This window comes from Pseudophryne corroboree, chromosome 8 (assembly GCF_028390025.1).
Source record: "Pseudophryne corroboree isolate aPseCor3 chromosome 8, aPseCor3.hap2, whole genome shotgun sequence".
Classification (NCBI taxonomy): domain Eukaryota; kingdom Metazoa; phylum Chordata; class Amphibia; order Anura; family Myobatrachidae; genus Pseudophryne; species Pseudophryne corroboree.
In genome coordinates, this window is record NC_086451.1 from 70,729,341 (window position 1) to 70,754,450 (window position 25,110).

Consider the following 25,110-nt stretch of genomic DNA (forward strand, 5'->3'; position numbering starts at 1 on the left):
AATCCTTGTGGCTTCTGCCATTGCCGTCCTGCTTCTCGTGCCGCCCTGTCGGTTTACATGGGCGACCGCCGTTATGTTGTCTGACTGGATCAGTACCGGCTGGTTTTGAAGCAGGGGTTTTGCCTGACTTAGGGCATTGTAAATGGCCCTTAGTTCCAGAATATTTATGTGCAGGGAAGTCTCCTGACTTGACCATAGTCCTTGGAAGTTTCTTCCCTGTGTGACTGCCCCCCAGCCTCGAAGGCTGGCATCCGTGGTCACCAGGACCCAGTCCTGTATGCCGAATCTGCGGCCCTCTTGAAGAGGAGCACTCTGCAGCCACCACAGCAGACACCCTTGTCCTTGGAGACAGGGTTATCAGCCGATGCATCTGAAGATGCGATCCGGACCACTTGTCCAACAGGTCCCACTGAAAGGTTCTTGCATGAAACCCGCCGAATGGAATCGCTTCGTAGGAAGCTACCATCTTTCCCAGGATCCGCGTGCAGTGATGCACCGACACCTGTTTTGGTTTTAGGAGGCCTCTGACTAGAGATGACAGCTCCTTGGCCTTCTCCTCCGGGAGAAACACTTTTTTCTGTTGTGTGTCCAGAACCATCCCCAGGAACAGTAGATGTGTCGTAGGGACCAGCTGTCACTTTGGAATGTTTAGAATCCAGCCGTGCTGTTGTAGCACCTCCCGAGATAGTGCTACCCCGACCAACAACTGCTCTCTGGACCTCGCCTTTATCAGGAGATCGTCCAAGTACGGGATAATTAAAACTCCCTTCTTTCGAAAGAGTATCATCATTTCGGCCATTACCTTGGTAAAGACCCTCGGAGCCGTGGATAGACCGAACGGCAACGTCTGGAATTGGTAATGACAATCCTGTACCACAAATCTGAGGTACTCCTGGTGAGGATGGTAAATGGGGACATGCAGGTAAGCATCCTTGATGTCCAGTGATACCATGTAATCCCCCTCGTCCAGGCTTGCAATAACCGCCCTGAGCGATTCCATCTTGAACTTGAATTTTTTTATATAGGTGTTCAAGGATTTCAAGTTTAAAATGGGTCTCACCGAACCGTCTGGTTTCGGTACCACAAACATTGTGGAATAGTAACCCCGTCCTTGTTGAAGTAGGGGTACCTTTACTATCACCTGTTATGAATACAGCTTGTGAATTGCCTGTAACACTGCCTCCCTGCCTGAGGGAGTGGTTGGCAAGGCAGATTTGAGGAAACGGCGGGGGGGGGGGGAAGACGTCTCGAATTCCAGCTTGTACCCCTGAGATACTATCTGAAAAATCCAGGGATCCACCCGTGAGCGAGCCCACTGATTGCTGAAATATTTGAGACGGGCCCCCACCGTACCTGGCTCCGCCTGTGGAGCCCCAGCGTCATGCTGTGGACTTAGAGAAAGCGGGGGAGGACTTTTGCTCCTGGGAACTGGCTGTATGCTGCAGCTTTTTTCCCCTACCTTTGCCTCTAGGCAAACCCGCTTGCCCCTATTGGGCCGAAAGGACTGTACCTGATAATACGGTGCTTTCTTTGGCTGTGAGGGAACATGGGGTAAAAATGTAGACTTCCCAGCTGTTGCTGTGGAAACGAGGTCCGAGAGACCATCCCCGAACAACTCCTCACCCTTATAAGGCAGAACTTCCATGTGTCTTTTGGAATCTGCATCTCCTGTCCACTGCCGAGTCCATAACCCTCTCCTGGCAGAAATGGACATTGCACTAATTTTGGATGCCAGCCGGCAAATATCCCTCTGTGCATCCCTCTTGTATAAAAGTGCGTCTTTTATATGCTCTACGGTTAGCAATATAGTGTCCCTGTCTAGGGTATCTATATTTTCTGACAGGGAATCTGACCATGCAGCTGCAGCACTGCACATCCATGCTGAAGCAATAGCTGGTCTCAGTATAACACCTGTGTGTGTATATATAGATTTCAGGATAGCCTCCTGCTTTCTATCAGCAGATTCCTTCAGGGCGGCCGTATCCGGAGACGGTAGTGCCACCTTCTTTGACAAGCGTGTGAGCGCTTTATCCACTCTAGGGGATGTTTCCCAACGTGACCTATCCTCTGGCGGGAAAGGGTACGCCATTAGTAACCTCTTAGAAATTACCAGCTTCTTATCAGGGGAAGCCCACGCTTCTTCACACACTTCATTTAACTCCTCAGATGGAGGAAAAGCTACTGGTAGTTTTTTCTCTCCAAACATAATACCCTTTTTTGTGGTACCGGGGGTAACATCAGAAATGTGCAACACATTTTTCATTGCCTCAATCATGTAACGTGTGGTCCTACTGGAAGTTACATTAGTCTCATCGTCGTCGACACTGGAGTCAGTATCCGTGTCGACATCTGTGTCTGCCATCTGAGGTAGCGGGCGTTTTAGAGCCCCTGATGGCTTTTGAGACGCCTGGGCAGGCACAGGCTGAGAAGCCGGCTGTCCCACATTAGGTATGTCGTCAAACCTTTTATGCAAGGAGTCGACACTGTCGCGTAATTCCTTCCACAGCACCATCCACTCAGGTGTCGACCCCGCAGGGGGTGACATCACATTTACAGGCATCTGCTCCGTCTCCACATAAGCCTCCTCATCAAACATGTCGACACAGCCGTACCGACACACCGCAAACACACAGGGAATGCTCTGACAGAGGACAGGACCCCACAAAGCCCTTTGGGGAGACAGAGAGAGAGTATGCCAGCACACACCAGAGCGCTATATAACACATGGATCTCACTATAAATGAGTGTTTTCCCTTATAGCTGCTTTTTATATATCTATATATATATATATATATATCCTGCGCCTAAATTTAGTGCCCCCCCTCTCTTTTTTACCCTTCTGTAGTTTTCAGACTGCAGGGGAGAGCCAGGGAGCTTCCTTCCAGCGGAGCGGTGAGGGAAAAATGGCGCCAGTGTGCTGAGGGAGATGGCCCCGCCCCTTTTCCGGCGGACTTCTCCCGCTTTTTCTGGAATACTGGCAGGGGTATTTTTACATCTATATAGCCTCTAGGACTATATATGATGTAGATTTGCCAGCCAAGGTGTCATATATTGCCATCAGGGCGCCCCCCCCCCCCCAGCGCCCTGCACCCATCAGTGACCGGAGTGTGAGGTGTACATGAGGAGCAATGGCGCACAGCTGCAGTGCTGTGCGCTACCTTGGTGAAGACCGAAGTCTTCTGCCGCCGATTTTCCGGACCTCTTCATGCTTCTGGCTCTGTAAGGGGGACGGCGGCGCGGCTCCGGGAACGAACACCAAGGTCGGGTCCTGCGGTCGATCCCTCTGGAGCTAATGGTGTCCAGTAGCCTAAGAAGCCCAAACTACCACCTGTTAGGTAGGTTCGCTTCTTCTCCCCTTAGTCCCTCGCTGCAGTGAGTCTGTTGCCAGCAGATCTCACTGTAAAATAAAAAACCTAAATATACTTTCTTTCTAGGAGCTCAGGAGAGCCCCTAGTGTGCATCCAGCTCAGCCGGGCACAAGATTCTAACTGAAGTCTGGAGGAGGGTCATAGTGGGAGGAGCCAGTGCACACCAGTTAGACCTAAAGCTTTCTTTATAGTTGTGCCCAGTCTCCTGCGGAGCCGCTATTCCCCATGGTCCTTACGGAGTCCCAGCATCCACTTAGGACGTCAGAGAAAGACATTATGGGGGGGCTGGGGTGCAGAAAAACACCCAGCGTTAGCGCTCACGACTAGGCATGACTGAAAGGGCTGTTTAACGTGACTGCAGCACCAATGAGAGAGGACACATCTGTATGGAGGATGTGATGAAAGGAACAGAGTAATAAAGGTTTCTTAGTGGTGATATAATGTTGTTTGCTTATTAGAACACGCTTTAGAAGTAAATAACCAGGTACAATACAATACATTTCCATAGATAATCAGTGTTAACATTAAACAGCCTGTGACCTTGCTGTGTGTATATACGTTTATTGTCTGTAGTTTGGAGAGTTTGTTGAGACCGATTTTAGGTTGTCCATTTGTGTACTGTGCCATTGTCATTCACTCTCCAGTAAACATAGCGCTGTACACATACAGTATCTCAGGATAATTAATCAGATAAGTTCTAGTGTCAATTGTTCTATTACATAGTTTCTCAAACTCGGTCCTCAGGACCCCACACAGTGCATGTTTTGCAGGTAACCCAGCAAGTGCACAGGTGTATTAATTACTCACTGACACAGTTTAAAAGGTCCGCAGGTGGAGCTAATTATCTCACTTGTGATTCTGTGAGGAGACCTGCAAAACATGTACTGTGTGGGGTCCTGAGGACCGAGTTTGAGAACCTGTGTTCTATTATGTACCATGTTTGTTGCCTAGTATTGGTCAGGTTATTCTTTAACCTAGATTGCATGTATATGAGCGTCTGTGGTAGAGTCACATCTGTATACAGTGAGCTCCACACCGGACATTGGCCGCTTCCACCTGTATAACCCAAGGCCATGCCCAGAACTACTGTACAAGTCCATGGCTGGTCACTAGTTGTGAAAGCGGTGAGTCTACTGGGGAATATTCTGCATCACTGATAAATTGATTCCGCTCCAAAGCGTAAGATAAATCTTATTTTTATTTGTGTAGATTGTTGTGATCACATTTTCTCACACTGGGTGGGGTGTACTCCCTTTCACCGCATTTTCCTAATGTACTAACCCCGGCCGGCAGGTCCGCACCGCGGCGGGGTTCGACAGCTTTCGCTGGCGATACCCCACAGAAGCCTACGGGCTTCTCTCTGCAGAGCTGTGTGAGGTATCCGATCGAGTCCCTCTAGCATGCCACGCGACCGCCCCCGTCACCCTGCGCAAACTTACTCCCAGGGCCGTATACGGAAGTCAGGCAGCCGCTGAGGATCGCGGAGGACAGCTCTTATCGGAAGAGCTGTCCTCCACAATGCTAAATCGCATATGTAAGTACATATGCTATCAGCATTGTGGCGCATGGCGACTATGTACATTAGTACATCCCGCCCACTAATAGAATCTTGGTAACCTAATCACTGCTTGATTCATTAGTCAACCAACCCACCATTAGCCCAGGTAGACACTAAGACGATATCAGCACGAGTTGTCATATTGGAACGATTAATCGTATGCCACGTTGGCTGCTCCCGCGGGTCACATACGTCATCTTGCTGCATGGCCAACCAGGAAATATTGTGTGTGTCCCTGTGCAGTGTAATGAAGGACGGACTGAGGCATTGCTCATTACATCGGACAGTGCGTATCGGTAATCTGTGATGGTCTAGGGTGAAGGGAAATAGCCCCGACCATCGGTACGATTGCTGGTATTCCTCGTTTGTACCCGCCTTACACACAGAGGTAGCACAGTTATATTTTACCACTACAGACTTTATCAAATCTGTGCAGTTTAGCTCTGCATATTACTCAAATACATCTCTTGGCGCTGATAACATTTTATTAAGTGATAAAATATTCAACGTGATCTGATCTTAATTAATAATCAGCTGCAGGGTGTGATATTATGCCTGTGTACGCATAAAAGGTGATCTCCTGTTATTACAGGAGATTACAGTAAAAATTCACTGCGCTATTTAAATAATTATCGACTCTATGAGATAAGACACATGCAATTGTAAAATTATTATTTAATATATAGATTGCACAAGACAGTGCATATTCCAACATAAATTTAATAAAACATCAATATTAAAATAAGATTTCACTTACCGGTAAATCTATTTCTCGTAGTCCGTAGAGGATGCTGGGACTCCGTAAGGACCATGGGGAATAGACGGGCTCCGCAGGAGATAGGGCACTTTAAGAAAGCTTTGGATTCTGGGTGTGCACTGGCTCCTCCCTCTATGCCCCTCCTCCAGACCTCAGTTAGGGAAACTGTGCCCAGAGAAGATGGACAGTACGAGGAAGGATTTTTGTAAATCTAAGGGCGAGATCCATACCAGCCACACCAATCACACCGTATAACTTGTGATAAACTACCCAGTTAACAGTATGAACAACAACATAGCCTCGGTTCAACCGATAAACTATAACATAACCCTTATGTAAGCAATAACTATATACAAGTCTTGCAGAATAAGTCCGCACTTGGGACGGGCGCCCAGCATCCTCTATGGACTACGAGAAATAGATTTACCGGTAAGTAAAATCTTATTTTCTCTAACGTCCTTGAGGATGCTGGGACTCCGTAAGGACCATGGGGATTATACCAAAGCTCCCAAACGGGCGGGAGAGTGCGGATGACTCTGCAACACCGAATTGAGCAAACAGGAGGTCCTCCTCAGCCAGGGTATCAAACTAACAGAACTTTGCAAAGGTATTTGACCCCGACCTAGTAGCAGCTCGGCACAGCTGTAGTGCCGAGACCCCTCGGGTAGCCGCCCAAGAAGAGCCCACCTTCCTAGTAGAATGGGTCTAAACCGATTTAGGTAACGGCAATCCCGCCGTAGAATGCGCCAGCTGAATCGTGTTACAGATCCAGCGAACAATAGTCTGCTTTGAAGCAGGGCCGCCAACCTTGTTGGCTGTATACAGGACAAACAGTGCTTCTGTTTTGCAGATCCTAGCCGTTCTGGCCACGTAAATTTTCAAAGCCCTGACCACATCAAGGGACTCGGAATCCTCCAAGTCAAGCGTAGCCACAGGCACGACCATAGGTTGGTTCATATGAAAGCATGAGACCACCTTTGGCAGGAATTGAGGACGGGTCCGCAATTTCGCTCTATCCATATGGACAATCAGATAGGGCTTTTAGTGATAAAAGCCTCCAATTCCGAAACTCGCCTAGCCGAAGCCAAGGCTAACAACATGACCACTTTCAAGGTGAAATATTTCAACACTACTGACTTAAGTGGTTCAAAACAATGTGACTTAAGGAACCGTAACACCACGTTAAGGTCCCAAGGCGCCACCGGCGGTACAAAAGGAGGCTAAAAATGCAGTACTCCCTACACAAACGTTTGTACTTCAGGAAGAGAAGCCAATTCTTTTTGGAAGAAAATGGATAAGGCCGAAATTTGAACCTTTATTGATCCTAATTTCAGGCCCAAGATCACTCCAGTTTGAAGGAAGTGAAGCAGACGGCCCAAACGGAATTCCTCCGTAGGAGCATTCCTGGCCTCACATCAGGAAACATATTTTCGCCATATTCGGTGATAATGTTTCAATGTCACTTCCTTCCTAGCCTTAATTAGGGTAGGAATGACCTCCTCCGGAATACCCATTACCGCTAGGATCCTGCGGTGAACCGCCATGCCGTCAAACGCAGCTGCGGTAAGTCTTGGAACAGACAGGGCCCCTGCTGCAGCAGGTCCTGTCTTAGAGGAAGATGCCACGGATTCTCTGTGAGCATTTCCTGCAGATCTGGATACCAGGTCCTCCATGTCCAATCTGGAACAATGAGAATTGTTCTCACTCCTCTTTTTCTTATTATCCTCAACATCATGGGTATGAGAGGAAGAGGAGTAAACACAGAGACCGACCGGAACACCCACGGTGTCACTAGGGCGTCCACAGCTTACTGCCTGAGGGTCTCCTGACCTGGCGCAATAACTCTGCGGCTTTGTGTTGAGGCGGGACGCCATCATGTCTATCAGTGGCAGTCTCCACCGAATTGCAATCTGTGCGAAGACTTCCTGATGAAGTCCCCACTCTCCAGGACGTAGGTCGTGTCCGCTGAGGAAGTCCGCTTCCCAGTCGTCCACTCCCGGAATGAACACTGCTGACAGTGCGCTTACATGATCCTCCGCCCAGCGAAGAATTCTGGTGGCTTCTGCCATCGCCACTCTGCTCCTTGTGCCGCCTTGGCGGTTTACATGAGCTACTGCAGTGACGTTGTCTGACTGGATCAGAACCGGTTGGTCCCGAAGTAGGGTCTCCGCCTGACGTAGGGCGTTGTATATGGCCCTTAGTTCCAAGAAGTGAAGACAAGTCTCTTGACTTGACCAAAGACCTTGGACATTTTATTTTTCCCTGTGTGACTGCTCCCCAACCTCGGAGGCTCGCGTCCGTGGTCACCAGGATCCAGTCCTGAATGCCGAACATGCAGCCCTATAGAAGGTGAGCACCCTGCAGCCACCACAGGAGAGATACCCTGGCCCTGGGGGAGAGGGTGATCAACTGATGAATCTGTAGATGTGACCCGGACCACTTGTCCAGTAGGTCCCATTTAAAAGACCTCGCATGGAACCTGCCGAAGGGAATGATTTTCCCCGGACTCGGGTGCAGTGATGCCGACACCTGTCTTGGTTTCAATAAGTTCCTGACCAGAGTCATGAGTTCCTGGGCCCTCACTATCTGAAGGTAAACCCCTTTCTGGTCCGTATCCAGAATCATACCCAAGAAGGGCAGACTAGTCATAGGAACCAACCGTGACTTCGGGATATTGAGAAACTAGCCGTGTTGCTGTGACACCTTCAGCGAAAGTGACACGCTGTTAAACAACTGCTCTTTTGATCTCACCTTATAGGAGATCGTCCAAGTATGGGATAATTGTGACGCCTTGCTTGCGTAGGAGCACCATCATTTCCGCCAATTACCCTGAAATTGGTAATGACAATACTGTACCGCAATTCTCAGGTACGCCTGATGGGGTGGATAAATGGGAACATGAAGGTATGCAGCCTTTATGTCTAGATACACCATCAAATCCCCCCTTTCCAGGCTGGCCATGAACGCTCTGAGCGATTCCACTTTAAATTTGAACCTTTTCCAGTATAGGTTCAGAGGTTTTAAATTTAAATAGGTCTGACCGAACCGTACGTATTCGGGACTACAGCCAAGGTTGAGTAATAGCCCCCTCCTTGTTGCAGGAGGAGAACCTTGAGCACCACCTGTTGGAGATACAATGTGTGAATTGCATTTAATATAACTCCCTTTCTGGGGGAGAAGCCGGTAGGTCCGATAAGGAAAACCGGCGAGGAGGCACCTTTCGAATTCCTTTGTAACCCTGAGAACAATTTTTTTATTGCCCCGGGATCCACCTGTGAGTGAACTCAGATGTGGCTGAAGAGTCGAAGACGTGCTCCCCCTGGGACGGACTCCCTTAGCAGAGCTCCCGCATCCTGCGGTGGATGTAGTAGAGGCCGGGGAGGACTTCTGTTCCTGGGAACTAGCTGTGCCCCATGCCCTTAACTCTGGTAAGAAAGGACGCTCCTCATACTTTCTTGATATTCTGCGACCGAAAGGACTGCATTTGATAATGTCGTGCTTTCTTAGTCTGTGAGGGAATATAAGGCAAAAGATCAGAATTACCAGCTATAGCTGTGGAGACTAGGTCCGAGAGATATCTATATACTAGGGACAATAACATGGCATCCTTATCTAGGGTTTCAACCTCCGCTGATAAGGTATCTGACTACGCTGCTACAGCGCTATAAACCCATGTCGACACAATTGCCGGTCTGAGTAGTGTACCAGAATGTGTGTAAATGGACTTCAAAGTACTTTTACTGCATGCTATCTGCAGGATCCCTGAGGATAGCTGTTAAGTCAGCGCTACCTTTTTGGGTAAACGTGTCAATGCCTTGTACACCCTAGGGGAAGATTCCCATCGTATCCTGGCCCCATTAGGGAAAGGATACTCCCTGAGAATTCTTTTTGGGAAGCTGCAGCTTCTTGTCTGGAGATTCCCGCTCTTTTTCTTCATGAGAGGAGGGAAATTTACCTCAGCTTTCTTCCCCTTAAACATGTGTACCCTCGTGTCAGGGACAGATGAGTCATCAGTGATATGCAAAACATCTTTTATTACAATAATCATATATTGAATACTTTTCTGCCAGTCTTGGCTGTACTTTGCATTATCGTAGTCGACACTGGAGTCAGACTCCGTGTCGATAACAGTGTCTATTATTTTGGATAGTGAGCGTTGTGAGACTCTGAAGGTCTCTGTGACATAGGGGTAGACATGGGTAGATTCCCTGTCTGTTCTCTAATCTTTTGTAATAATTTCACATATCCAATCAGGTGTCGGCGTTGTCGACGGAGACACCACGCACCCACACAGATTTGCTCCATCTCTTTCTTAGGAGAGCCTTTTACCGCAGACATGTCGACACACACGTACCGACACACTCCACACACACACAGGGAATCTCTTATCTGAAGACAGGTTCCCCCCTAGGCCCTTTGGAGAGACAGAGAGAGAGAGTATGCCGGCACACACCCTAGCGCTATATAACCCATGAAAAAACACAGAATGTTTTACCCACTAGCGCTGCTGTAATGTATAATCGCCAAATATGTGCCCCCCCCCCTCTACTTTAAAACCCTCTTCACCGTGTGTGAAGCAGGGGAGAGTCCGGGGAGCTTCCTCTCAGCGGTGCTGTGGAGAGAAAATGGCGCTGGTGAGTGCTGAGGGAGAAGCCCCGCCCCCTCGGCGGCGGGCTTCTGTCCCGCTCAAACTTACTAAAATATGGCGGGGGCTCTTTTATATACATGTACAGTGCCCACCTGTAAATGTATATAGACTTTTGCCATAGGAGAGGTGTTTTATTGCTGCCCAGGGCGCCCCCCCCCCCCCCCCGCCCTGCACCCTTACAGTGACCGGAGTGTGTGAGGTGTAATGGAGCAATGACGCACAGCTGCAGTGCTGTGCGTTACCTCAGTGAAGCTCTGAAGGCTTCTGCCGCCTGAGACGTCTTCTGACTTAGTTTCTTCTGGCTCTGTGAGGAGAACGGCGGCGCGGCTCTGGGGGTGGACGCCCAGTAAGAACCTGCGATCACCCCCTCTGGAGCAAATGGTGTCCAGTAGCCGAGGAAGCAGAGCCTATCTTAGACAAGAAGGTCTGCTCCTCTCTCCTCAGTCCCTCGATGCAGGGAGCCTGTTGCCAGCAGTGCTCCCTGTAAAAATGTAGAAAAAATCCAAACAAAAATGCTTCTAGGCAGAGAACTCAGGAGAGCTCTCTGCAGTGCACCCATCTCGCTCTGGGCACAGTGTAAAACTGAGGTCTGGAGGAGGGGCATAGAGGGAGGAGCCAGTGCACACCCAGAATCCAAAGCTTTCTTAAAGTGCCCTATCTCCTGCGGAGCCAGTCTATTCCCCATGGTCCTTACGGAGTCCCAGCATCCTCAAGGACGTTAGAGAAAAAGGTATACAATACACCACATCCAAACATCCTAGTCCTATGTATACACTTCTCTAAGCTGTATATAGCAAATCTGACCGCTAATAGAGGTGGATCAAATGAACTATAGTATAAACAGTGCACTGTCAGAAAAATGCACAATGTCCCGTGGATTTAAAAATGCAATAAGAAACTGGAACCTCAGTTCCCTTCAGTCCCCAGTTCTAGTAGGCACACCAATGTGTGTATATGCTTAATTTAGCCACCTGTGAGGATATTAACGGGCTCACCACAATACGATGAATAAATCTGGCGCTTCTCCAACGGAGGGTCAGTAATGTTGGTTTGTGAAGGAGCCGGCTGGCAGGCGCCGGACGTCTCCGCAGTCTGTGTGCCGCTGTACCTTCCAACAACCGCCCAGTGAAGTGCTGCGGGTAATTAGTGGTGAGCTGATGAACGTATTTGAACCATCCTCAATGGTGGTATCCTCAGTCACCGATAACCTTAATATCCTCACAGGTGGCTAAATTAAGCATATACACACATTGGTGTGCCTACTAGAACTGGCTCATGTATAGCACACAGCGCAACTATTAAATGCTATTTTACCATTTGGAAGGAACCTATATCAGGACAAGCAGTGATTTTTTCCTGTGGGACTGAAGGGAACTGAGGTTCCAGTTTCTTATTGCATTTTTAAATCCACGGGACATTGTGCATTTTTCTGACAGTGCACTGTTTATACTATAGTTCATTTGATCCACCTCTATTAGCGGTCAGATTTGCTATATACAGCTTAGAGAAGTGTATACATAGGACTAGGATGTTTGGATGTGGTGTATTGTATACCTTTTAATACTGATGTTTTATTAAATTTATGTTGGAATATGCACTGTCTTGTGCAATCTATATATTAAATAATTTTACAATTGCATGTGTCTTCACTTATCTCATAAAGTCGATAATAAGATTTTACTCACCGGTAAATCTATTTCTCGTAGTCCGTAGTGGATGCTGGGAACTCCGTAAGGACCATGGGGAATAGACGGGCTCCGCAGGAGACTGGGCACTCTAAAAGAAAGATTAGGTACTATCTGGTGTGCACTGGCTCCTCCCACTATGACCCTCCTCCAGACCTCAGTTAGGATACTGTGCCCGGAAGTGCTGACACAATAAGGAAGGATTTTGAATCCCGGGTAAGACTCATACCAGCCACACCAATCACACCGTATAACTCGTGATACTACACCCAGTTAACAGTATGAAATATAACCGAGCCTCTCAACAGATGGCTCAACAATAACCCTTAGTTAGGCAATAACTACATACAAGTATTGCAGACAATCCGCACTTGGGATGGGCGCCCAGCATCCACTACGGACTACGAGAAATAGATTTACCGGTGAGTAAAATCTTATTTTCTCTGACGTCCTAGTGGATGCTGGGAACTCCGTAAGGACCATGGGGATTATACCAAAGCTCCCAAACGGGCGGGAGAGTGCGGATGACTCTGCAGCACCGAATGAGAGAACTCCAGGTCCTCCTCAGCCAGGGTATCAATTTTGTAGAATTTTCCAAACGTGTTTGCCCCTGACCAAGTTGCAGCTCGGCAAAATTGTAAAGCCGAGACCCCTCGGGCAGCCGCCCAAGATGAGCCCACTTTCCTCGTGGAATGGGCTTTTACTGATTTAGGATGCGGCAATCCAGCCGCAGAATGCTCCAGCTGAATTGTGCTACAAATTCAGCGAGCAATAGTCTGCTTAGAAGCAGGAGCACCTATTTTGTTGGGTGCCTACAGGATAAAAAGCGAGTCAGTTTTCCTGACTCCAGCCGTCCTGGAAATATAAATTTTTAAGGCCCTGACTACGTCCAGTAACTTGGAATCTTCCAAGTCCCTAGTAGCCGCAGGCACTACAATAGGTTGGTTCAAGTGAAAAGCTGATACCACTTTAGGGAGAAACTGGGGACGAGTCCTCAATTCTGCCCTATCCATATGGAAAATCAGATAAGGGCTTTTACATGACAAAGCCGCCAATTCTGACACACGCCTGGCCGAAGCCAAGGCCAATAACATGACCACTTTCCACGTGAGATATTTCAAATCCACAGTTTTAAGTTGCTCAAACCAATGTGATTTTAAGAAACTCAACACCACGTTGAGATCCCAAGGTGCCACAGGAGGCACAAAAGGGGGCTGAATATGTAGCACTCCCTTTACAAATGTCTGAACTCCAGGCAGTGAAGCCAGTTCTTTCTGGAAGAAAATCGACAGAGCCGAAATCTGGACCTTAATGGAACCCAATTTTAGGCCCATAGTCACCCCTGACTGTAGGAAGTGCAGAAAACGACCCAGCTGAAATTCCTCTGTTGGGGCCTTCCTGGCCTCACACCACGCAACATATTTTCGCCAAATACGGTGATAATGGTTTGCGGTTACTTCTTTCCTGGCTTTTATCAGCGTAGGAATGACTTCTTCCGGAATGCCCTTTTCCTTTAGGATCCGGAATTCAACCGCCATGCCGTCAAACGCAGCCACGGTAAGTCTTGGAACAGACAGGGCCCCTGCTGTAGCAGATCCTATCTGAGCGGTAGAGGCCATGGGTCCTCTGATATCATTTCTTGAAGTTCTGGGTACCAAGCTCTTCTTGGCCCATCCGGAACCACGAGTATCGTTCTTACTCCTCATTTTCTTATTATTCTCAGTACCTTTGGTATGAGAGGCAGAGGAGGGAATACATAAACCGACTGGTACACCCACGGTGTCACTAAAGCGTCCACAGCTATTGCCTGAGGGTCCCTTGACCTGGCGCAATTTCTAGTTTTTTGTTTAGGCGGGACGCCATCGTGTCCACCTGTGGCCTTTCCCAACGGTTTACCAACAGTTGGAAGACTTCTGGATGAAGTCCCCACTCTCCCGGGTGTAGGTCGTGTCTGCTGAGGAAGTCTGCTTCCCAGTTGTCCACTCCCGGAATGAACACTGCTGACAGTGCTAAGACGTGATTTTCCGCCCATCGGAGAATCCTTGTGGCTTCTGCCATCGCCATCCTGCTTCTTGTGCCGCCCTGTCGGTTTACATGGGCGACTGCCGTGATGTTGTCTGATTGGATCAGTACCGGCTGGTTTTGAAGCAGAGGCCTTGCCAGACTTAGGGCATTGTAAATGGCCCTCAGTTCCAGAATATTTATGTGTAGGGACGACTCCTGACTTGACCAAAGTCCTTGGAAATTTCTTCCCTGTGTGACTGCCCCCCAGCCTCGAAGGCTGGCATCCGTGGTTACCAGGACCCAGTCCTGTATGCCGAATCTGCGGCCCTCTTGAAGATGAGCACTCTGCAGCCACCACAGTAGAGATACCCTGGTCCTTGGAGACAGGGTTATCAGCCGATGCATCTGAAGATGCGATCCCGACCACTTGTCCAAGAGGTCCCACTGAAAGGTTCTTGCATGGAACCTGCCGAATGGAATTTTGCTTCGTAAGAAGCTACCATTTTTCCCAGGACTCGTGTGCAGTGATGCACCGATACCTGTTTTGGTTTCAGGAGGTCTCTGACTAGAGATGACAGCTCCTTGGCTTTCTCCTGCGGGAGAAACACTTTTTTCTGTTCTGTGTCCAGAACCATCCCCAGGAACAGTAGGCGTGTGGTAGGAACCAGCTGTGACTTTGGAATGTATAGAATCCATCCGTGCTGTTGTAGCACTTCCCGAGATAGTGCTACTCCGACCAACTGCTCCTTGGACCTCGCCTTTATAAAGAGATCGTCCAAGTACGGGATAATTAAAACTCCCTTTTTTCGAAGGAGTATCATCATTTCTGCCATTACCTTGGTAAAGACCCTCGGTGCCGTGGACAGTCCAAACGGCAGTGTTTGGAATTGGTAATGGCAATCCTGTACCACAAATCTGAGGTACTCCTGGTGAGGATGGTAAATGGGGACAAGTAGGTAAGCATCCTTGATGTCCAGGGATACCATGTAATCCCCCTCCTCCAGGCTTGCAATAACCGCCCTGAGCGATTCCATCTTGAACTTGAATTTTTTTATGTATGTGTTCAAGGATTTCAAATTTAAAATGGGTCTCACCGAACCGTCCGGTTTCGGTACCACAAACAGTGTGGAATAGTAACCCCGTCCTTGTTGAAGTAGGGGCACCTTGACTATCACCTGCTGGGAATACAGCTTGTGAATTGCCTCTAGCACAGCCTCCCTGCCTGAGGGAGTTGTCGGCAAGGCAGATTTGAGGAAACGGCGGGGGGGGGGGAGACGCCTCGAATTCCAGCTTGTACCCCTGAGATACTACTTGAAGGATCCAGGGATCCACCTGTGAGCGAGCCCACTGATTGCTGAAATTTTTGAGGCGGCCCCCCACCGCACCTGGCTACACCTGTGGAGCCCCCGCGTCATGCAGTGGACTCGGAGGAAGCGGGGGAAGAATTTTGATTCTGGGAACTGGCTGACTGGTGCAGCTTTTTCCCTCTTCCCTCGTCTCTGTGCAGAAAGGAAGCGCATTTGACCCGCTTGCTTTTCTGAAGCCGAAAGGACTGTACCTGATAATACAGTGCTTTCTTAGGCTGTGAGGAAACCTGAGGTAAAAAAAATTTCTTCCCAGCTGTTGCTGTGGATACGAGGTCCCAGAGACCATCCCCAAACAATTCCTCACCCTTATAAGGCTCTATGTGCCTTTTAAAGTCAGCATCACCTGTCCAGTGTCGGGTCTCTAATACCCTCCTGACAGAATGGACATTGCATTAATTCTGGATGCCAGCCGGCAAAATATCCCTCTGTGCATCCCTCATATATAAGACGACGTCTTATGTTCGCAAAATAGTATCCCTGTTTGACAGGGTTACAGACCACGCTGCAGCAGCACTATCTGCAGGTCTCAGTCTTGTACCTGAGTGTGTAAATACAGACTTCAGGATAGCCTCCTGCTTTTTATCAGCAGGTACCTTCAAAGTGGCCGTATCCTAAGACGGCAGTGCCACCTTTTTTGACAAACGTGTGAGCGCCTTATCCACCCTAGGGGATATCTCCCAGCGTAACTTATCCTCTGGCGGGAGAGGGTACGCCATCAGTAACTTTTTAGAAATTACCAGTTTCTTATCGGGGGAACCCAAGCTTTTTCACACTTCATTCACTCATTTGATGGGGGAACAAAACACTGCCTGCTTTTTCTCCCCAAACATAAAACCCTTTTTTAGTGGTACTTGGGTTAATGTCAGAAATGTGTAACATTTTTTATTGCCGGGATCATGTAACAGATGTTCCTAGTGGATTGTGTATATGTCTCAACCTCGTCGACACTGGAGTCAGACTCCGTGTCGACATCTGTGTCTGCCATCTGAGGGAGCGGGCGTTTTTGAGCCCCTGATGGCCTTTGAGACGCCTGGGCAGGCGCGGGCTGAGAAGCCGGCTATCCCATAGCTGTTACGTCATCCAGCCTTTTATGTAAGGAGTTGACACTGTCGGTTTATACCTTCCACCTATCCATCCACTCTGGTGTCGGCCCCACAGGGGGCGACATCACATTTATCGGCATCTGCTCTGCCATCACATAAGCCTCCTCATCAAACGTGTCGACACAGCCATACCGACACACCGCACACACACACAGGGAATGCTCTGACTGAGGACAGGACCCCACACAGCCCTTTGGGGAGATAGAGAGTATGCCAGCACACACCAGAGCGCTATATAATTTTGGGATTAACACTATATTGAGTGAATTTCTCCCAATAGCTGCTTGTATATACAATATTGCGCCTAAATTTTGTGCCCCCCCCCCCTCTCTTTTTAACCCTTTGAGCCTGAAAACTACAGGGGAGAGCCTGGGGAGCTGTCTTCCAGCTGCACTGTGAAGAGAAAATGGCGCCAGTGTGCTGAGGGAGAAGCCCCACCCCTTTTTCAACTGACTTTCTCCCGCTTTTTCTGGAATACTGGCAGGGGTAATTTTACATCTATATAGCCTCTAGGACTATATATGATGTAGATTTGCCAGCCAAGGTGTCATATATTGCCCTCAGGGCGCCCCCCCCCCAGCGCCCTGCACCCTCAGTGACCGGAGTGTGAAGTGTGCATGAGGAGCAATGGCGCACAGCTGCAGTGCTGTGTGCTACCTTGGTGAAGACCGAAGTCTTCTGCCGCCGATTTTCCGGACCTCTTCTTGCTTCTGGCTCTGTAAGGGGGACGGCGGCGCGGCTCCGGGAACGAACACCAAGGCCAGTTCCATGCGGTCAATCCCTCTGGAGCTAATGGTGTCCAGTAGCCTAAGAAGCCCAAGCTAGCTGCAAGCAGGTAGGTTCGCTTCTTCTCCCCTTAGTCCCTCGATGCAGTGAGCCTGTTGCCAGCAGGTCTCACTGTAAAATAAAAAACCTAAAATAAACTTTCTTTCTAGGAGCTCAGGAGAGCCCCTAGTGTGCATCCAGCTCGGCCGGGCACAAGAATCTAACTGAGGTCTGGAGGAGGGTCATAGTGGGAGGAGCCAGTGCACACCAGATAGTACCTAATCTTTTAGAGTGCCCAGTCTCCTGCGGAGCCCGTCTATTCCCCATGGTCCTTACGGAGTTCCCAGCATCCACTAGGACGTCAGAGAAAATTATTTAAATAGCGCAGAGTGAATTTTTCAATTTTTAGCTCTGCATATGACCAAACTGACTCACAGATCAGATTATAATATTTGCAGCCAACTTGATTATATTCCCTAGCTAAGGCCACGGAACAACACCTTCCGCTAAATAGCAATCCAGCCATCTGCTGTTCACAGCCCCAAGGAAAGGGACAAGGTACCGAGAAGAGTAACATAATGAGAAGAGGCCTGACCCTATGTAATCTAGTGCACCATACCAAAATCAATAGGCTTAGATGGAGCTATGGCTGGACCAGGAAAGTGGACATGAGGGGAAGCGGAGGGGGGGAGGGAATCTAGATTTACTAAGCCTTGGAGAGTGATCAAGTAGAGATATAAAGTACCAGCCAATCAGTTCCTACCTGTCATGATACAGGCTGTATTTGAAAAATAACAGGAGCGGATTGGTTGGTAATTTATCTCAATTCACTTTATCACTCTCCAAGGCTCAGCGCAACTACCCCTCTAGCTAATTCTGAGACGGAAAGGATCTCTGAGCACAGTCGCGAATGGAGAGTTTTAGCACCTGGTGCATGCATAGATGTAAATTTATACATTTTAGTGTAGGACCTTCCTATTCTGAGTGAGCCAGGTAGTTGCCGGATCTGTCTTTCCGTGAAATAGGGGTTCCAGGGAAAAAATGGGCGGCAACCATGTGATCACATGGGGCCCATAGTGTCTTGTGGGAATGCCCCAAGAGCGTCGGGGGTGTCATACTAGAGTTCTGTGCAATTCTGAGTAGTGTGTATGGAGAGGGGAGGCCGGTTTCAGACGGATCTCCTGCACCTAGCATGACATTGGTGCCAATAATAATGGGATGGAAAAACACTGGGCGAGCCTGCCCCCACCTTCCAGTGTCAATCTGCCCCACCGTGTGTATTTTTCACACTGCTCACACTTTAGTACAATGTACACCCAGGTCTGAACCACTCACCTGCAGCTGTTCCCTAAGAGAGCCTTGTTCCTTGGAAAACTTCTGTTCAAACTCTTTTCTTTCCTAGAGAAAATCAGATCAGGAGACACCAATAAGGAATCTTTAAATAACATTAACGATGATCAATTTAAAGATGGTCATATCTTAAAGGGCTTTACCTTGTCCAGCTTACCCATAACATCTTGGTTCTGCTGTTTCTATAGGATGAAAGAGATGAAACAAACATTCACTGTACAGAACAGTAAAAGCAGACAAGTAAGAGATAAGGAGGAGGAGGTGGTTAACAACCTTCAATTCTAAAAAAATTGGTGAGTTTCTGGCCCATTTCATGTCACCACTATATAAAACGGAGTGACTAGCGGCAAGACCAACAAAACCTTCTAGAGTCAATCTGGACTGGATGCAAGCTGTCGTCCCGATAGTGTCAAACATACAAGTTGTCAGAGGTCACATCCTGTGGCTTGTAAACTCACAGTAAATGCGCCAGAAAAACTGACAGCACAAGAGAGCTCTATCTGGCCAGTAAGATTACTCAAACTGGGGAATTCATTTATTTATTTGTTTGGACGCCCTGCGGCCAACTGAGCAATTCAATAGTTGCTCAATTTGGACGCAAATACCGTGTGCACCTAAGGAGGTCGCAAGTAGAATGTAGAAATGTCAGTTTTTTTTCCCATATGTTCCCTGTTTCTCCCAATACTTTAGATGGGTTTAGCCGCTTTACGTGGCTGAACATTGTCATATTTGAGTGCGATCAGCATGAAAAAGGAATGGGTGCCAGCATCGGAACAGCAGTTTAATATTGTCCCGTCTAAAGTGACGGGCGATCGGGTGAGCCAAAAAAACTGGATCACCCCCAAAAAGGCAGAAGGTAATAAAGAGCCACATTAAACATATGTATTACTTGCCACTACTTATTATAATAAAAACCCTGATGGGCCATAATTATGTATTTTATTATTAGGGCGATCATGTTAAAATATATATTTTTATAGATTTGGTGCTTTTATGATTAATTAATATGGACTCAATTGACAAAAATATTATTGCCGAATAATTTTGTTCTTTTTAAAAATTCTCGCAAAATAAAAATGTTTAAATAATCAATATTTATTAATATTATTTCAGGTGGCCCCTAATTGTGTATTAATTAGTGCTTATTATTCTCTAGAATGCAACAGCGAATTTCTAGTTAGAATCTGGTTGGTTGCTATGGACAAAATCTCCACTTTTCGTTCAAAGAAGCTTTAGTAAATCTTGCCCTAAACCTCATTACTACAGCCGATGACTTTGCGGGAAAATCGCCAGAATCTCACCGCAATTTCCAACGTCTTCAGAGTTGTCAAAAATGTGCAACCTATTACAAACACCCCCCCCCCCCCCAGATAGTAAATACTGCATCAGTCTTTTTGCAGGTGCACTTAAAGGGTTATTAACCCAAGGGGAACAAAACAAAAATATAAAAGTATGCATCTGTTCCAAATAGAAGACCGGAAGTTGTTGTGGTCCTAGTGCAGACCAGTTCCTTCTTGCACATCCCAGCATGCTTTGCCCCACTTTTCTTGTTAGGGAATGCTACTGCTGTACCAGGACATGCTGGCTTGTGTAGTTTCACAGCAGCTAATGGGCCACAGGTTGCCAACCCCTGAGCTAGTGGACTGGACAGACGCAGGCAACATGTACCAAGACGAACACCAAGAATTGTATTCACCTCTTGAACTTTACCTCACAATCTAGAGCCCAAGTAGCAAGGTGGACTAGTGAGTACTTAGAAGCGTGTATTTCATTGCTTAAATATATTATTTTCTTAAATAAGCAATGTTATGGCTTGCTAAACATCAGTATATTCACGAAGGTTTTTTTTTTTTAGAACCAGTCTCTTTCCTCTTTTTGCTAGCAGCTCCACGTTAATGGCAGGGATTGTGTGCAAATGACAGGGTGGAGATAACACTTAAATATCTTACATGTATTTTAGTTTTAGCAATTTTTAAATCTACATTGGCACTATTGTAAGGTGTTTCATAACATATTTGTGAGCCATGACATTTATATAGTACTATAAACATAGGTCGAAACAGCGATTCGAACCAGCGACCCTAACATGTCAGTGTGTAGGGAACTTTACCACTAGGCCACGTAGCCTGCGATGACATTTATATAGTGCTAAACTGTGCCTGCAGTATCCTTCAGCACTGAAACACAGAACGTCTGGTGTGCATAGGACATGTATTCCTCCGTGACCAATATGCTAATAGTGGTTTTCTAAACAAGCTGCACTGGGCTGTACTCTCCTAATATCCAGTCCCCTCTCCCCTTTTCATACATTGTTCCCAGCACTATTGACAGAGGGCCTGATTCAGATGCTGCTGCATATGTGGAAGCAGCAGTGATGCACTAATATGTAAATGCAGCAGGAAGCGTCACACCTCCTGCATGCATTACTGATTAGAGCTTTATCGTAGAATGCAGCATTGGATCACCTGCGACACCAGTGGCCGAGCTGCATGACCCGTGAGGCTGCACAAGCAGACTGCCGCAGATCTAACAAATAGGCCAGGAAAATTCAGTGTTCTGGCAGAGATCCTGGCCTCATCACCCTCCCTGCCCCCAAAAGGCAGCAGTCAATCCATGACAGTCTGCAGCCAATCTGCTACTGACTTCACAGACCCATACTGCACATGCAAAGTACAGGTCCGGCGCATCGGTACTTTGTGGCATAAGCTGCAGCTCCATCTACATCTGAATTAGATCCACGGAGCACAGCCCGTTCAGGTAACTTGCAACAATAGCAACAACTAGGGCGTATGTGAAGCAGTCAGTGTGGAGCCTGGGTCACTAATAGCATATTGGGCCCACTACGGGATTGATCAAATAGTGATATTTCATTAGAAATGCATCAGATAATCATCATTAATAATAATATTGCTATTTTGAACCCCCAGCAAATAATGGAATATTTGTAATTGTTAAAAATCTAAAAAGCCCCACTACATTTCTACTTAAAGGATAAAATAAGATTTTACTCACCGGTAAATCTATTTCTCGTAGTCCGTAGTGGATGCTGGGGACTCCGTAAGGACCATGGGGAATAGACGGGCTCCGCAGGAGACTGGGCACTTTTAGAAAGATTTAGTACTACTGGTGTGCACTGGCTCCTCCCTCTATGCCCCTCCTCCAGACCTCAGTTAAGGAAACTGTGCCCGGAAGAGCTGACAATACAAGGAAAGGATTTTGGAATCCAGGGTAAGACTCATACCAGCCACACCAATCACACCGTATAACTTGTGATAAACTTACCCAGTCAACAGTATGAACAACAACAGAGCATCAAACAATGGATGCCAACATAACATAACCCTTTATTAAGCAATAACTATATACACGTATTGCAGAAAGTCCGCACTTGGGACGGGCGCCCAGCATCCACTACGGACTACGAGAAATAGATTTACCGGTGAGTAAAATCTTATTTTCTCTAACGTCCTAGTGGATGCTGGGGACTCCGTAAGGACCATGGGGATTATACCAAAGCTCCCAAACGGGCGGGAGAGTGCGGATGACTCTGCAGCACCGAATGAGAGAACTCAAGGTCCTCCTCAGCCAGGGTATCAAATTTGTAGAATTTAGCAAACGTGTTTGCCCCTGACCAAGTAGCTGCTCGGCAAAGTTGTAAAGCCGAGACCCCTCGGGCAGCCGCCCAAGATGAGCCCACCTTCCTTGTGGAATGGGCTTTTACAGATTTTGGCTTTGGCAGGCCTGCCACAAAATGTGCAAGCTGAATTGTACTACAAATCCAACGAGCAATAGTCTGCTTAGAAGCAGGAGCACCCAGCTTGTTGGGTGCATACAGGATAAACAGCGAGTCAGATTTCCTGACTCCAGCCGTCCTGGAAACATATATTTTCAGGGCCCTGACTACGTCCAGCAACTTGGAGTCCTCCAAGTCCCTAGTAGCCGCAGGTACCACAATAGGCTGGTTCAAGTGAAATGCTGAAACCACCTTAGGGAGAAATTGAGGACGAGTCCTCAATTCTGCCCTGTCCGTATGAAAAATTAGGTAAGGGCTTTTATAGGATAAAGCCGCCAATTCTGAGACACGCCTGGCTGAAGCCAGGGCTAACAGCATGACCACTTTCCAAGTGAGATATTTTAAGTCCACAGTGGAGAGTGGTTCAAACCAATGTGATTTTAGGAACCCCAAAACTACATTGAGATCCCAAGGTGCCACTGGAGGCACAAAAGGAGGCTGTATATGCAGTACCCCCTTGACAAACGTCTGAACTTCAGGAACTGTAGCCAGTTCTTTCTGGAAGAAAATCGACAGGGCCGAAATTTGAACCTTAATGGACCCTAATTTTAGGCCCATAGACAGTCCTGTTTGCAGGAAATGCAGGAAACGACCCAGTTGAAATTCCTCTGTAGGGGCCTTCCTGGCCTCGCACCACGCAACATATTTACGCCAAATACGGTGATAATGCTGTACGGTTACATCCTTCCTGGCTTTGATCAGGGTAGGGATGACTTCATCTGGAATGCCTTTTTCCTTCAGGATCCGGCGTTCAACCGCCATGCCGTCAAACGCAGCCGCGGTAAGTCTTGGAACAGACAGGGTCCCTGCTGGAGCAGGTCCTTTCTTAGAGGTAGAGGCCACGGGTCCTCTGTGAGCATCTCTTGAAGTTCCGGGTACCAAGTCCTTCTTGGCCAATCCGGAGCCACGAGTATAGTCCTTACTCCTCTCCTTCTTATGATTCTCAGTACCTTGGGTATGAGAGGCAGAGGAGGGAACACATACACTGACTGGTACACCCACAGTGTTACCAGAGCGTCCACAGCTATTGCCTGAGGGTCCCTTGACCTGGCGCAATACCTGTCCAGTTTTTTGTTGAGGCGGGACGCCATCATGTCCACCTTTGGTTTTTCCCAACGGTTCACAATCATGTGGAAGACTTCTGGGTGAAGTCCCCACTCCCCCGGGTGGAGGTCGTGTCTGCTGAGGAAGTCTGCTTCCCAGTTGTCCACTCCAGGAATGAACACTGCTGACAGTGCCATCACATGATTTTCCGCCCAGCGAAGAATCCTTGCAACTTCTGTCATTGCCCTCCTGCTTCTTGTGCCGCCCTGTCTGTTTACGTGGGCGACTGCCGTGATGTTGTCTGACTGGATCAGCACCGGCTGACCTTGAAGCAGAGGTCTTGCTAGGCTTAGAGCATTGTAGATGGCCCTTAGCTCCAGGATATTTATGTGAAGTAATGTCTCCAGGCTTGACCACAAGCCCTGGAAATTTCTTCCCTGTGTGACTGCTCCCCAGCCTCTCAGGCTGGCATCCGTGGTCACCAGGACCCAGTCCTGAATGCCGAATCTGCGGCCCTCTAGAAGATGAGCACTCTGCAACCACCACAGGAGAGACACCCTTGTCCTTGGTGACAAGATTATCCGCTGATGCATCTGAAGATGCGACCCGGACCATTTGTCTAGCAGATCCCACTGGAAGGTTCTTGCGTGGAATCTGCCAAATGGGATTGCTTCGTAAGAAGCCACCATCTTTCCCAGGTCCCTTGTGCATTGATGCACTGAGACTTGGCCTGGTTTTAGGAGATTTCTGACTAGTTCGGATAACTCCCTGGCTTTCTCCTCCTGGAGAAACACCTTTTTCTGGACTGTGTCCAGGATCATCCCTAGGAATAGAAGTCGTGTCGTCGGGATCAGCTGTGATTTTGGAATATTGAGAATCCAACCGTGCTGGCGCAGCACTATCTGAGATAGTGCTACCCCGACTTCCAACTGTTCCCTGGATCTTGCCCTTATCAGGAGATCGTCCAAGTAAGGGATAACTAAAACTCCCTTCCTTCGAAGTAGTATCATCATTTCGGCCATTACCTTGGTAAAGACCCGGGGTGCCGTGGACAATCCAAACGGCAGCGTCTGAAACCGATAGTGACAGTTCTGTACCACAAACCTGAGGTACCCTTGGTGAGAAGGGTAAATTGGGACATGTAGGTAAGCATCTTTGATGTCCAGAGACACCATATAGTCCCCGTCTTCCAGGTTTGCAATCACTGCTCTGAGTGACTCCATCTTGAATTTGAACCTTTGTATGTAAGTGTTCAAGGATTTTAGGTTTAAAATTGGTCTCACCGAGCCGTCCGGCTTCGGTACCACAAATAGTGTGGAATAGTACCCCTTTCCCTGTTTTAGGAGGGGTACCTTGATTATCACCTGCTGGGAATACAACTTGTGAATGGCTTCCAATACTGCCTCCCTGTCTGAGGGAGACGTCGGTAAAGCAGACTTTAGAAAACGGCGAGGGGGAGACGTCTCGAATTCCAATATGTACCCCTGAGAAACCACTTGAAGGATCCAGGGGTCCACTTGCGAGTGGGCCCACTGCCCACTAAACTTCTTGAGACGGGCCCCCACCGTGTCTGAGTCTGCTTGTAAAGCCCCAGCGTCATGCTGAGGACTTTGCGGAGGCGGGAGAGGGCTTTTGTTCCTGGGAACTGGCTGTTTGCTGCAGCCTTTT

General features: G+C 48.0%; 1 protein-coding gene across 9 annotated transcripts in view; it reads right to left on the reverse strand.

The window, feature by feature from the left end:
• Positions 1 to 25,110, reverse strand: part of GOLGA2 (golgin A2) — a 135,737-nt gene that overhangs the window by 58,134 nt on the left and 52,493 nt on the right. For all 9 annotated transcript variants that reach the window (XM_063936619.1, XM_063936617.1, XM_063936616.1 and 6 more), the window contains 2 exons: positions 18,749 to 18,787; positions 18,591 to 18,653 (listed from right to left, as the gene is read on the reverse strand). In XM_063936619.1, coding sequence (XP_063792689.1) covers positions 18,591 to 18,653; positions 18,749 to 18,787 — 102 coding nt within the window. The remainder of the gene's footprint in view (positions 1 to 18,590; positions 18,654 to 18,748; positions 18,788 to 25,110) is intronic.